The following is a 12,439-nucleotide window of genomic DNA, read 5'->3' as shown; positions in this document are numbered from 1 at the left end:
ATGCCTTTTGTGGCGCCGTTGTTTTCGATTGTTTATTCGTTAAGCATCATCAGCTTCACCGAGAGTCGGTTCTGGGGAACGCCCAACTTCTACTCAACGCGGAGCACAATCGTGCACTTGGACCAGTGGTTGTACGATGACGTGCAGAGGGAATGTTCGGAGCATTTGGACAAATGGCAAATCGCAGCAGTTCTGGTGAGTGGGAGAAAATAAAAATAAAAAAATAAACTGCCACGAGGTCCCTCAGGTCATGCGTGGAGGCCCCTCGACGGCGTGAAAGCGCTCGCAGTTTCCGCTCTGAATGGATGTTCCATGAATTCATTTAAGTCAGCCACCAAATGACGCGGTGCAATAACGTCCGATGGCACTGTTCCAAACGCCATCGGGCGGTGATTAGACTTTCTCCACGGATTCGTGCAAGATGAGTCGGTCATGGACCTACCTGGCGACGACGATGGCGTCGGCGGCAAACCACACCCTCGAAAGCCCGCCTTTGATCTCGGAAGTCGTCCGGCAGTGGTGACGCCGCGGTGTCGACGTCGCGTCGTCCACTCTTATGGCGAGTCCTCTCGTCAGCCTGATCTGTATGGCCTCTATTCTTCGCTGACAGACAGATGGATGGGCCAGGCAGTCGTCAGATGACAGACAGATTGACGGTGATTATCTCGTAAACATTTTATTTCTTCCGGCCGTGTGTCGGGCAGGACCGACAGATTCAGTGTGACCAATCAATCTGATGGACTGACGGTGCAGTGGACATGAAGAGGAACCATTGTCCACTCCCACTGATAAGTATCGATCGCAAACACTCGGTCGGGCTGATGAACTGTGAATGAGGCTGCCGGAACATTTTCCCCGTCGACAATCTCAATCAGCGGAGTTCTTTCGCTTGACCGCCATTAGCTAAAGCGTCGTGATCGCTGTTCTTTTTAGGTCTCAGCTCCGAACGACCACGCCTTCAAAACCGGTCGAGTTCTCGATGGCCAGTTGCAGTATCGACAGTATACCGAAAGGTGAGCGTCGTGTACGGCTTCGAATGGGACAAATCAGCATATGAATCGACTCCCCCCAAAGCGCCCCCTCAGTACCCGGCGCCTCGCTCCCCCTCACGCGCGTGCGCGATTTATCCGCTGCCGTCGGTGTCGTTCGCACTCTTTGTGTTCAGGCAGGAGAAAAAATATTCCGATACCCCGTTCCAGAACAAGCGGTTCCTCTCAAGGTCGCTCGTACCCTGTAGAAAAATGTCTCCGGTTCTGCTTGAGGTTCTATTCGCAGAACAGCAGCTGCAATAGTTCGCATGCGTGCGCGGATCCCGGCCGTGCACTGTACCGCTCTGCCGGCGCCATTCCCCGCCGACCTCGAGGAGTTATTGCTGTCCCCGCGGCAGAAGCGGTGGCAGAGTTGCGGGTCAGGGGAATCAGTGGGGGATGAGCGCGAGAACGTTTCATTTTATAATGACGAGGGTATAATTCCTTTTTTTATTGCTATCGCTCCAGATATCAACCGGTGTCGTTCACGAAACTCGACAGCGCCAGCGGAACTTTCGAGCAGTTCAAACGAATGGTTCAGGCGTGTAATGAAAACAACATCAGAGTATATGTAGACGTCGTTCTCGGTGAGTAGATTCTCTTACGAGCATCCTCGCGAGCGAGCCAAGCTCGATGGAGGTGGCGGCCCGGCGGTGTCTGAGCGAGCGAGTCTGTAAGAGAGCAAACATCTCCGCTCCAGGCAGAGAGAGCGGAATCCGCCGAAGTCTGCGTAGGTACATCTCCTCCGGCGGCTTTGACTGCGTCGCTTTAGAATTACTACCACGACTACTACTACTTGCCACCGCTCGCACGATCACGACCGGCACCCGTACCGCAACAAGCACTAATTCGGTTTCTTCTGCGGAGACGGCGAAGATTTATCAGGACGAACGTTGAGGACGAACGCGTGGCGCGCCCGTCATGGAAAATGATTGTTGATTCCGAACGCGAGATTCGGCTACATACTTCATTTATCGATCCGGAGACAATTTGCGCGACTCGGAGACATAATTCATCGATGAGTCAGCGACCGAGCATCGATGTCATCCCATGTACGAATTAAATGCTGGCGATGCACTTGGTGCCCGCGACGACCCGGCCGTAGGTATCCACCACCGATACAACGAGCAGAATATTCGCATTTGTTCTGATGACGCTCGAGGATCACCGATGTCTCTCATGATAACCTTCCGCTACAGACGATCGAAATATTGAAACACAGGAGGGCTGTCGCTGTGATCCTATCTCCTTCGATTCCTAGGTTTCGGAGCCTCCCCTTCCGCTCGGGCTCCTGATCCGAACCTCGAGATGGCATCGAACAGCATTTCTATAATTGGGGAATCGCATCGGAAGGTGGGACTCCGCGGCCGCTTCGAACTGGCCCATGCGTCCATGCTGGTAGGGGTCGTCCCTCTTCCGGTGGTTACCCCGGCATGGAAGCGGCGCGCGACGACGTGTTCCGAATCGAGATCGGCCTCGTTTTGGGCAGTCGATCGTATGCCACAGACTTGGTGATTGACGAGAACGGAGAACCAAGTCTCGGTTGGAATGTGTCTGACAGCTCCGGCGAGCGTTTTGCGTGGCCGGGTGTTTGTCTTGGTGGACATCGGCTCCGCCACTCTAATAAACTAGATCCATGATATTCAGCATTCGAAATGCGGGGTTTCTACCCTTCTCTCATAACGCTTTTAGGGAGAACGCATATGCTTTTCAGGGCACACGACATCGAACTCGTCGCACGAGAGCTACGCGGGAACAGAATTCGACGCGACGAATATCTATTTTGAAGACTTCCATGCGACCGACTTCTTCCCAAAGGGGAGATGCCCCACACGGAGCGGCAACGTCGAAGACCCAAGGTAGGACCCCTCTACGAACGGGGAATTCGGAGCTTGTCCGACTTCCCTCTAGGCTGGTCATCGGGGCGAAAAAGGGGACGGACGATGGGAACCGCGATGTTCCACGCACGTTCGAATTTCCGGGATCGACCCGGACCCAGCATGGACATTCCTTGAGAAGGGAATCGCTCGAAAGGGGAATGTCACGGTGCTTTTTCCATTTGATTTTTTGGGGCTTCCGCTTGCTGCGATACTCAAACCAGCCCGGGACGTTCATGGGGCGGTGAATTCCGTTCACTGACCATCGTCGGCGTCATCTCGATTATATCTCACTTGAATCGGGCGCCCCACGGAGCTCGACACACCTTTGTGTGGGACAGTACGTCGCGTTGCCGTGAAATAACACTGGCAACGTGTGATGGAGATAAGGGTTTCGAAGACGGAACCGACGCAAGCCGGGCGAGAATAGGCGGAGAATTCCACCGACGAGAGCCGAGCTGAAGGTTATGGCCGTAACGACTGACAACACACGAAGCGGCTCAATGATTTTTCGGTAGTCTGGGGTGCTCTCAGTCGGTGGCTAAACATTTGAGCGCAAGTCCGATTTGAGCGCAAGTCCGATATGCGCGCAAGTCCGATATGAGCGCGAACCAATCTGAGCGCAGCCGATGTGCGCGCAGCCGATTTGAGCGCAAGCCGATATGCGCGCAAGTCCGATATGAACGCAAGTCCGATATGAATAGCATCAATGAATGACGTCAATTAATGAGTAACGAATGAACCTTATGAACCCGTTCGCCAGTACATAGCGAGCCTCGCCAGTCCATAGCGAGCCCTTGGCTCTTGGATGTAACTCATGGCAATAAATCCATATCAATATCATGAGATCCACGGGAGAGATCTCTTATTCACGCGCCCACAGCTCAGTGGATATGAAGTTCGAAATGCTCGCCGCTAAGTGTTTGTTCTGTGGCGCTGATCATCCTTCGGGATTCCTGACAGATGACAGTGCGTGTCTCGACGCCGCGCCGCGATAATTTGCATCGATGCGGAGAAAGTAGCTCCACTATGTCGATACAATTTCTTTCATCGACAAAAGGGAAACCATTGCTCTCGTATGACGGCCATCAGTTCCGCCGAGGTCGAGAGACGTGGCGGTGTCTGAAAAAAAGATGCTCGAGTCGAGCCTCAATCGACGTTGACAGAGTCACGGTGGGTGTGATAAATGTCCGAACATACATTCTCTGGAGATATCCCCCCGCGATCCCCGTTATCCCTCGAAAGGTTTCCCCGGAGCACGAGCATGCGCCTGACTCGGTGGCTGTCGAAGTTCGAAAGAAATTGAATGATCTACGTGAGGCTACTCTCGAAGCAGCGAGTGAAATGAAATCGACGAAAACCGATTCTGACGTTTTACAAGTTTCAGAAGTAATATTCTACCTAGGTTCATTTGTTGTTCCTTGTCCGAACCTGTGATTTTTGTGACCGACTTCCGAAACTCTACTTAATAAACATGTACGTGAGATAAATCATTCTTCGGTGTCATTCATGTATGTTATCCATATCGGACTTGCGCGCAAATCGGCTCGCGCTTCAATCGGCTGCGCGCAAATCGGCTCGCGCCCGAATCGGCTGCGCTCAAATTGGTTTGCTCTCACACAGGACCTGCGCTCATATCGGACTTGCGCGCATATCGGACTTGCGCTCAAATCGGACCTGCGCTCAAATCGGACCCGCGCTCTAATGTATATCCACTCTCTCAGTCAGAGTTCGAGTGATTAGCCGTGCTTCCGTCAAATGAGCCGGGAAACGTTCGTCCAATGAGCGGAGAAAACGGCTGCTCCTCAGAACTACGATCATGCATTCATGACGATTCAAGGCACTACGTCTTTCCCTCACGGAACGGCGCGTGCCTAAATTCGATTCCCATTTTCCCGATGCTGATTCCGCTCAGAGGCGTTCAAACCACGTCATAAGAACGTAAATCAGTTCAGTTGGCAGAAGCTGCGTCAAACTCCCATGGCCTGGATTTTGAGGGAGCGATCTTTATCATACTCCGGAAGTTCGGCGGGATCCAGGGGATATTCAGCACTTTTTCGCTTCGATGTCCTATCCGGGTTTTTAAGACCGGAACTATGATGAGACTCACATTCTACTCGGATCCCACAGTGACCGGAGCCAGCTTCTGAACTGCCGCGAGCAAGGTTGGCTCCGCTTGGACCTCCAAAGCGTTCACGTCCAGAACGTGCTCGGCACCTACCTTCAAACGTTACAACTAGTTGGAGTTAGTGGTTTCAGAGTGGCGTATGCAGACCGCTTGGATGTTTATGATCTCGAGGTAGGTGGCGATTTAATAGGTTTCGTTGCGGGAGCTCCGTCTGACTTCGACAACTGCCGAAGTCGACCAGAACTTGCCTATTAGGGGAATTCTGTTCAAGAGCAAGTCCCATTCGTTTCAGGCAATTTTGGATAAGCTTCTGCCGTCGACAACGCTGCACGACCCGAATCCAATTTCGCCTTTTGTATTCTTCGACGCGCCGTTGGCGTCGAGCAGTTCACGAGTGGCACTTTCCTCTTTAGGAGTTCTAGTCAACACCACACTCGCGTCCAATATTGATAAAATCGCACGGCGTCAAAGTACTTGGGCACTGTTGACCAGAGAAGAAAGCTTGTGGCAGTTACGACCGGATCAGGTGCAGGCTCATGTTGACAAATACGAAGAAACGGGTCTATATTTACGCCGGGACAATGCCAGCCAGACCTCGCGTAGAACAGTGGGCTCTGAAGAACAAGAATCCGCGAGCGTAACGGAGGCTTTGTGTTCACCGCAGGTATTTTCGTTGGCACGCGAGGACGTCTTCCGGGCGGCATCGATCAATGACTACTGGCGGCGCGTGTTGGTAAACATAGTCATGATGACTCTGCCCCGCGGGATCCCCCTCATTTACGCAGGTGAGACTATCTTTGACCAACCTATCGGCTGATGGGTTTGCGCCGATTCTCATTCGAACGGAACGAATAGGATTTCTGAGCTGGTCGGATAGCTATCTATTCACGCTGATGGAGTCGATCAGACCCTTGTGCTGATCCTCGACACTCACTTCGGCCCGTCAGCCGACCGAGGTGATCTCACATTCACAACGGGACGTGAATACGAAAGCGAGGGGTATCGATGTCGATCGAGGGTCGCAAGTGTCTTCAACAGAGCTATCCCTGCCTGACTCGTGACCTAAACGCCGTCGCCGGAATCGAAGTAGGACCCAGGTGGAGGTTCGGGGCTGAGTCGAGGGCATCCTGTTCGGCTCCCCGAAGGACGCGGCGTCTAAGCGAAAATCTTCTATGCCTCAGGATGGAAGCCGCGGAAACTTCCCGCGCCAGGAATGCGTTCGGAGGACCTCGGGCCACCTTCGTCGCCAGATTTCGACACGCTCCCAGTGGTGTCCACAAAGGTTCGATTAGGGGTCCCGTCTTATTACTTGATTAGATCCGCGTTCAGACTGCGACAGGCAGTAATGCTAATAAATGGTGTTCCATTCTGCTTCCAGGAGGGATTATGCGCCGCGGGCTGGGACTGCATCCACCGACAGAAGCCTCTCTGTCATTTCCCCGTATGGAGGAATGTGGCTGGCAGGAGTGCTGCTCTGAATGTGAGTATTTCCCCTGTCCTGCTTTGCCGCTCCTTCCCCATCGCCGAGTTTTCTCCCGAGGATCATGATATCGGAGCTCGTTCCGCGACTCATTGGCGGAAAGTTCCCCGTATACTCAAACGGACTCTCCTCGGGGAATTTGAACTTCCGATAAGACTACTCTCCGAAAGAGAGATACTTCTATAAAGGCTTGGTTCTTGTGGCACATACATACGTACACAACTTCTCGCGCGAGTGACGGGAAAGGCAGAGGGCAATTTTCTGGGGACGCTGTCCACAAATCCGCAGGGTCTCATGAGGTATTCATCTAATGCGGGATCTTCTGAAATTCGAGAACACGATTAACGGATCGGAATCTGTTGTGCTCCTATCGGTTTCATCTCTAGAGACTTCGCAAGCCTTCGACCCCCCACAGGGGAAGCGAACGGGGAGCACATCTCGACCATGGTCTGGAGGAGCAGGGGGCTCGCGGAGCCGACGTCGAGACTCTAGCGTGTCATACCGAAAGGGCTAAGAAAAGCACAAACTGAAAGAAAATCTTCCAGATCCGCCTCAGCGATGAAGGAGACACACTCTCGTTCGCACGCAAGGAAAGGTCATTCGTCGTCGTGGCAACCGGTGAAAAAGCCGCTAGAGGAGATTTCAACACTACGTTGAGAGGTGAGACGACAACGGCGCGCAGCGACGTTCTTGCATGTCTGCCAAATCGTGCATATTTCGGCCTGATACCCTGCGGGAACGCTTCGGAAGTTCCGCGATACCTTTTCTCACTACCTCAATGAGCGTGGAACGAGGTCCTTTTGAGAATCCTAAATCGGCTTTGAATCGGTTTTCATGAGCGTGTGCTTCACGTCTCAAACCCAATCCTGATTCTTGAAGCTGCATGATTGAGAGCTTCAGGGCCTCTCCGGCCGGGATCTTCGTAGCGCGTGTATTCGCACTCCGATTCTGACTGAGCGTTGTTGCGTCTTCTTCGAAAATTGACTCATTCGATTTCTATCTTCGTTCCGCCTCCCCGTAGAAGGATTCTACTGCGACGTGATCTCGGGAGAGCGAATCTTCGAAACAACTTGCACCGGCGACAAGTATCGAGTCTACGATAATCATTTCATCAACATTCTCGGCGAGTCGAGGATCCATCGGAGCAGGCGGCTCCCCGTGATGGCTGTGCATGAAGAGGTGAGCGCGACCGATGGAATATCTTGGTAATAATATTGGAAGGTCATGGATTTAATTAGGGACCAGTAAGGCGCGATCTCTCTTAGAGAGATAATAATCGACGATGGCTCTCACTTGTTTTCCAGAGTCGGACCTTCTCCGAGAGCGAGAATCGACAGAGCGCAGACGCAGAGGTGTCTAATATTGTGATAGTTTGAGCCCCGAACGGAAGATAGAGCGGAGAGCGGGGTCCGCATCGATTTGTCGCCTGTCTCACTGAGTGTCAAAACTATCGGAGACCGGCGAGCGAGTTTCGAATCCTGGTGTCAGCGGTCAGAAACCTGTTGTTGTGTGTTATAACTTCGAAATTAATTTAATGTCGAGTTGTGAGAGTGTTGCAAGAGTTTTTCGGGATATTTTCACAAATGGATCCATGGCGCTCCAGAGTAAAAGACTCCGTCAAGGAGATCGTCTACACAAGAGCAGAGTTTCAATAAAAAGAGACGAGATGTCCCCCGAAATTCATTCGCGTCATTTTTCCTCTCTGCCATACTTCGCGAATATATATCGGAATGAAATTCAGCCATTGCCTCCGTACTTAGAGCTCGAAAATACACGCGAACAGTCTCCTTCCTTCATCGAACGGGAATCCGACGAGAGATCTATCAAAATACCCAGGACTCCGCTTCTCGGGACCGAATCGACGATGTATCCTCATTTCGAAAGGTCGGAGCGATTTCGCTATTCCCTAAACTGGGCCGATCCTCATTTGAGGGCTTGGTACGCTTCAGGCGGTGGTGTCCGATCACTGTGACCGACAGAAATAGAAGATTTAGAGGGAAGTTCTCCTCCTGAGAAATCTCGGAGATCTACGACGGGAACATTGGATCCCCTCGATCTTCCGATGTTCGCGTCTTTTTGTTCTTTCTCGGCGGAACTGAGTGTCGTTTAGTTCTGGGGCAGTGTTTCCGGTCCTGGTGTATATGTCCCTTGAACACGGTCGTCGGGAAAGCCGAAAATGCCAGGAGGGTCGCAGCCCCCAGTCACGCTATCTTTCGGCTCCTGTTCGACGTGAAGATTTTTCGGGTGGTGAAATGTGCTTATTGGCCTCTCTAAGCAGACCGACTCTCCGGTCAGCTGCTCGCCCATGACCATCGTAGTCATTAGTCATGGGATTCCTCGGGTCATCCAGCTAGTTCTGCTAGCCAGCCTACAATCCAGTGTGAGCGATCCTGCGAGTGAGCCAACTCGCTAGCTGGCTAGCTTGCCGGTCCCTCAGGCAGCCGGACCCTTTCTCCTGCGGAAGCGCATGCGCCACCCGCCAAAACACAGAGTCGCACGTCACTCGAGTTCAGGCTCCGCTTCAGATCGCCCGTACCGCTTCCGAACGCGAAAACTGTTGTTTCGAATATAAACCGTTCTACTGTGAATCCGAACTCCCTTCCCCGCCCTCCGGGATCTCAGGCATCGAGGACTTTGTGTCGACAGTTGTTCAACTCGACCGAGTTCTTCACGGAATCTCCATCCACGGAGCCGATCGGAGTACTTTTCGGCTCTTTGCCGCCGCTCGAATCCGGCGACAGCAACAACCACCATCACCGACAGAATCAAAACAAGAACATCAGAATAATCATCAGGCTGCGGAAAGCCTCAAGTGAAATACAGAGCAAATTACATTCTCCGCGTCGAGGCAAAGGATAAGCAGTCGGCAGGCATCATGAGTGACCAGGTGAGACGAAGTTCCAGAGCCGTATGAAATCCGTCCAGTCATTCGACGCGGCCTCAAGCTCCACGAGCGTCCTGCGAGCGGAGCTACATCAATAATTTCTCCGGCCCGCATTCGGCCACCTCGAGTTTTCGAAATTTCTTCCGGCTTACATCGACGCAGAACGAGGGACGGACTGCACGGAGAACTCAACTGAAAGCCTCACGATAGCTTCAGAGGAAAGAATTCTGACATTCGTCCCACCGGACGAGTACGGAGAACTCCCGAAGATAAAAGGATTTACTTGGGTGGCGCTAGCTCCGTTCGCGTCGTCGCTCGCTCTGCGATTGCGTCAGTGTCAGAACGTAGGCGACGTATACTGGGACACTCGTAGAGTGAAACGAATTACCGGATTATCTCGCAGGGAACCGGAGAGACTTTTCTCTAACTTGTCGACTAACTCACGTTTGACATTCGGAGGAATGTGAATGTGAGGCGAAGCTTCCGGAAACACATTCGATCCGCCTTGCGCCGGGGCTCTGCTTTCGAAACGTCGCATCGTAGCGTAGGGGAGCGGATAGCGGTCCGGTTTTGGGGACGATAATGCTGCCGCCGCGCCGCGACGAAATAAGAGTGTTTAGGGAAAGGCGTCTTGACTCCACGCAACGGGAAGTCGTGCTCAGGGCTCAGGGGGAGACAGCTGTTCATGGGCCTTGCGGATCGGTAGCCGAATTTCATTTTCGGGAAGTTGGCGTAGCGAGAAGGATTCGAAGGAGTATCGAAGGACGTAGATAAAAAATTCGAAGGAGTTCCGAAGGAGGTAGATAAAGAATTCGCTTCGAGCTTCGTGGAGCTTTACGTAACAATGTTTCTACCGCTTCCTCGGCCAGACGGAGCGCCAATATTTACGAGTGGTTTATTGAATCGTTCCGGGGTTTTAAACTGCGCCGCGTAGAAAAGCGAGAGAACGGTTTTGAGGTCGCTCGATGGCAGACTTCTCGGCAGAAACGCGATCTGGGTCTCTATGGCGGAGGAAAAAAACAGTATCGATCGATAGTTCGTTTCAAAGTTCGGACACCATCTACGTCCGGCTAAGTTAGTTCGACAGCGGCCCTTGAACGCAGGTTCCGTGGGCCACTTTCGTTTGTTGTGGGCGTGCGTGGTACACTGTCGTTCGTATGTTCTGTTCCGCTAGTTTCCAATACGAGTCTCTCCGCATTTCCGATGTAGTTTCCGCTCCGACGGCGTAATCATTCATGCGGGTTCTCTCGTTTGTGCTCAGGATTCGTAGCGAGAAAGACAGGCGCACGCAGCACGACCCGTTTTATTACAAACATGGGCATCTGTCGCTTGTCAGCGAGACCTGCGAGTGGAGAGACCGTCCCGTCTACAGCGGATGGGGGGAAGCTTTGACGCCGCAGATCCCGGAATCGGGCTGTTCTGCTCCCGCGAGATTCGGAGACTCAGCTCCGCTCGCCATGATCATGGGCAGGCGTTCCCAGAGTGCTTCCCTTTCTCCGATGGAGAAGCTTCTTCGAGAATTATTCGGTCGATTCAGATATCCTTAACCCGGCCTCGCGAAAACGTTCAGTCATCGTTCGAACTAGACGCCGTCCCTGGAGCATCTCGGATCGTTATGACCGACGACCGATTGTACGTATTATGACATGAGCATTAAACCTGTGAATATGGCATTTGAATCTGGGAAGTCACCGAATCCCAAACTAACCCCCCTGCCGAGAGCTAGATCGCTTTGGGTTTTCCGTCGCCAGCTTCGGGAACACTCGAAATTATTGGAGAGATAACCGCATATCGACTCGGGAAAATGTTCGATGAGCGTTGAAGACGCACTGGGCGAGACAGCGGAGATGCGTGCGGAAGGCTGTACGCGAAATGAGGCATGAACGATGAGGCTGTCGGAATTATGAGGAGGAACGGGAAGATAGATTGTTCCAGTGGAAGGCGGACCTGGACTCAAGGCCGCCCCGCCGGAAAGGGAGCGGTGGCTTCCACAAAATTTCATCCGGGAACGGGAACGGATTCGGGGGATTTCCCTGCTTGTGGAACTTACGACCGAGCGATGTGGAAGCCTCGTTCCGATTACAGACGCGCTCGGATCGGAGCACGGGCTGAGCCCCCCGAAGTACCTATCGCGACCATGGGTATCGAAAAACATGGAGCAATGAGCGAGAAACATTCCGTCGGGCGATTTCGGACGGTGTTTGCTCGTGTAGAGTATCTCGAGCTTGATTCGAACTCAGAGTTGAGTGGAACGGCAATCCATTTCGCCCAGAAGACAGTCACGGATAGATCAGGACACGAATGAAATTATTCGTTTCACTGATGTCTCTGCTGAGCCCTGGAGGAACCAGATTAGATTGAGCGGAGAATCAGATTGGGTTCCATGTGGCCTCGATTCAGATGCCGATTCCCATGCATCGAGACTCAGTTCTCAGCTGATGTCTTCCGTCGCAGAACCGAGGGTACGACGGCGCGAAAGGATCTTTCCGGGGGAGGACCTTGTCGATGTCCGTTCCCTCCCCCCCCCTCCCGCCTGCGAATGGGCTGCAAACCATAAGTCGCGATCGTTTTCTCTCCGATACACAAGGGTACTACAATATTCACGGGAGTCAGTGTATCGCACGCGGGATGCCGGGACGCTGAGGCGTCGAAACATTGCAACGATAACACGCTACTCTCCACCTACCCCACAATATCCATGTAAAGAGATGAAGAAGCTGCGACCAGCTCGAAAATAACTCGCGGAACCTGATTCCGTTCAGTAGAAAAGAAGGATTAGCCCGGGGATAATTTATCCTCGGATGGTGTCGTCGGGACTTTCCTCACCCCGGTCATCTCTCTGGAGGAGGGAATTCGCCGAGAAGAAGAATCCAGCTCGATCCCCAGGGGAAAAAAAACGAAAAAAATTGATTCTCATAGAAAGTTATTGTAATGACGTCCCGCGGCGACGGCGCTGGAATCGCAACGCTTCATTCAACTTCGTAAGATTTCCGCGACCGGAGGATGTTCTCGGAGTTCCAGACCGCCCTCTGAGGAGCGACT

The 12,439-nt window shown here is 52.7% G+C and overlaps 2 protein-coding genes across 2 annotated transcripts in view; both read left to right on the top strand.

The window, feature by feature from the left end:
- On the top strand, nucleotides 1–7,978 carry LOC100909116 (pancreatic alpha-amylase). The gene is made up of 12 exons (XM_029111077.1): nucleotides 1–195; nucleotides 934–1,013; nucleotides 1,497–1,615; nucleotides 2,743–2,887; nucleotides 5,036–5,204; nucleotides 5,326–5,571; nucleotides 5,698–5,818; nucleotides 6,215–6,315; nucleotides 6,412–6,513; nucleotides 7,059–7,173; nucleotides 7,535–7,692; nucleotides 7,818–7,978. The coding sequence occupies exons 1-12, from the start codon at nucleotides 1–3 to the stop codon at nucleotides 7,887–7,889; spliced, it is 1,623 nt and encodes a 540-aa protein (XP_028966910.1). The 3' UTR covers nucleotides 7,890–7,978.
- Nucleotides 7,979–9,024: 1,046 nt separating this feature from the next.
- Nucleotides 9,025–12,439, top strand: part of LOC100904944 (uncharacterized protein ZK1073.1) — a 52,963-nt gene continuing 49,548 nt past the window's right edge. The window contains exon 1 of the mRNA XM_003741925.2: nucleotides 9,025–9,400. Within this exon, the coding sequence (XP_003741973.1) occupies nucleotides 9,389–9,400 (12 nt within the window). The 5' untranslated portion in view covers nucleotides 9,025–9,388. The remainder of the gene's footprint in view (nucleotides 9,401–12,439) is intronic.

This window comes from Galendromus occidentalis, unplaced genomic scaffold (genome assembly GCF_000255335.2).
Source record: "Galendromus occidentalis unplaced genomic scaffold, Mocc_1.1 scf7180000077231, whole genome shotgun sequence".
In the NCBI taxonomy this organism is placed as follows: Eukaryota; Metazoa; Arthropoda; class Arachnida; order Mesostigmata; family Phytoseiidae; genus Galendromus; species Galendromus occidentalis.
Note: the sequence above shows the minus strand (reverse complement) of the source record. Positions and strands in the feature narration are given on the sequence as shown.

Coding starts and splice junctions, on each gene's coding strand:
- LOC100909116 (XM_029111077.1), top strand. CDS start 1: ATGCCTTTTGTGGCGCCGTTGTTTTCGATTGTTTATTCGTTAAGCATC. Junction 196..933: donor GGCAAATCGCAGCAGTTCTG/GTGAGTGGGAGA, acceptor TGTTCTTTTTAG/GTCTCAGCTCCGAACGACCA. Junction 5,205..5,325: donor TGGATGTTTATGATCTCGAG/GTAGGTGGCGAT, acceptor CATTCGTTTCAG/GCAATTTTGGATAAGCTTCT.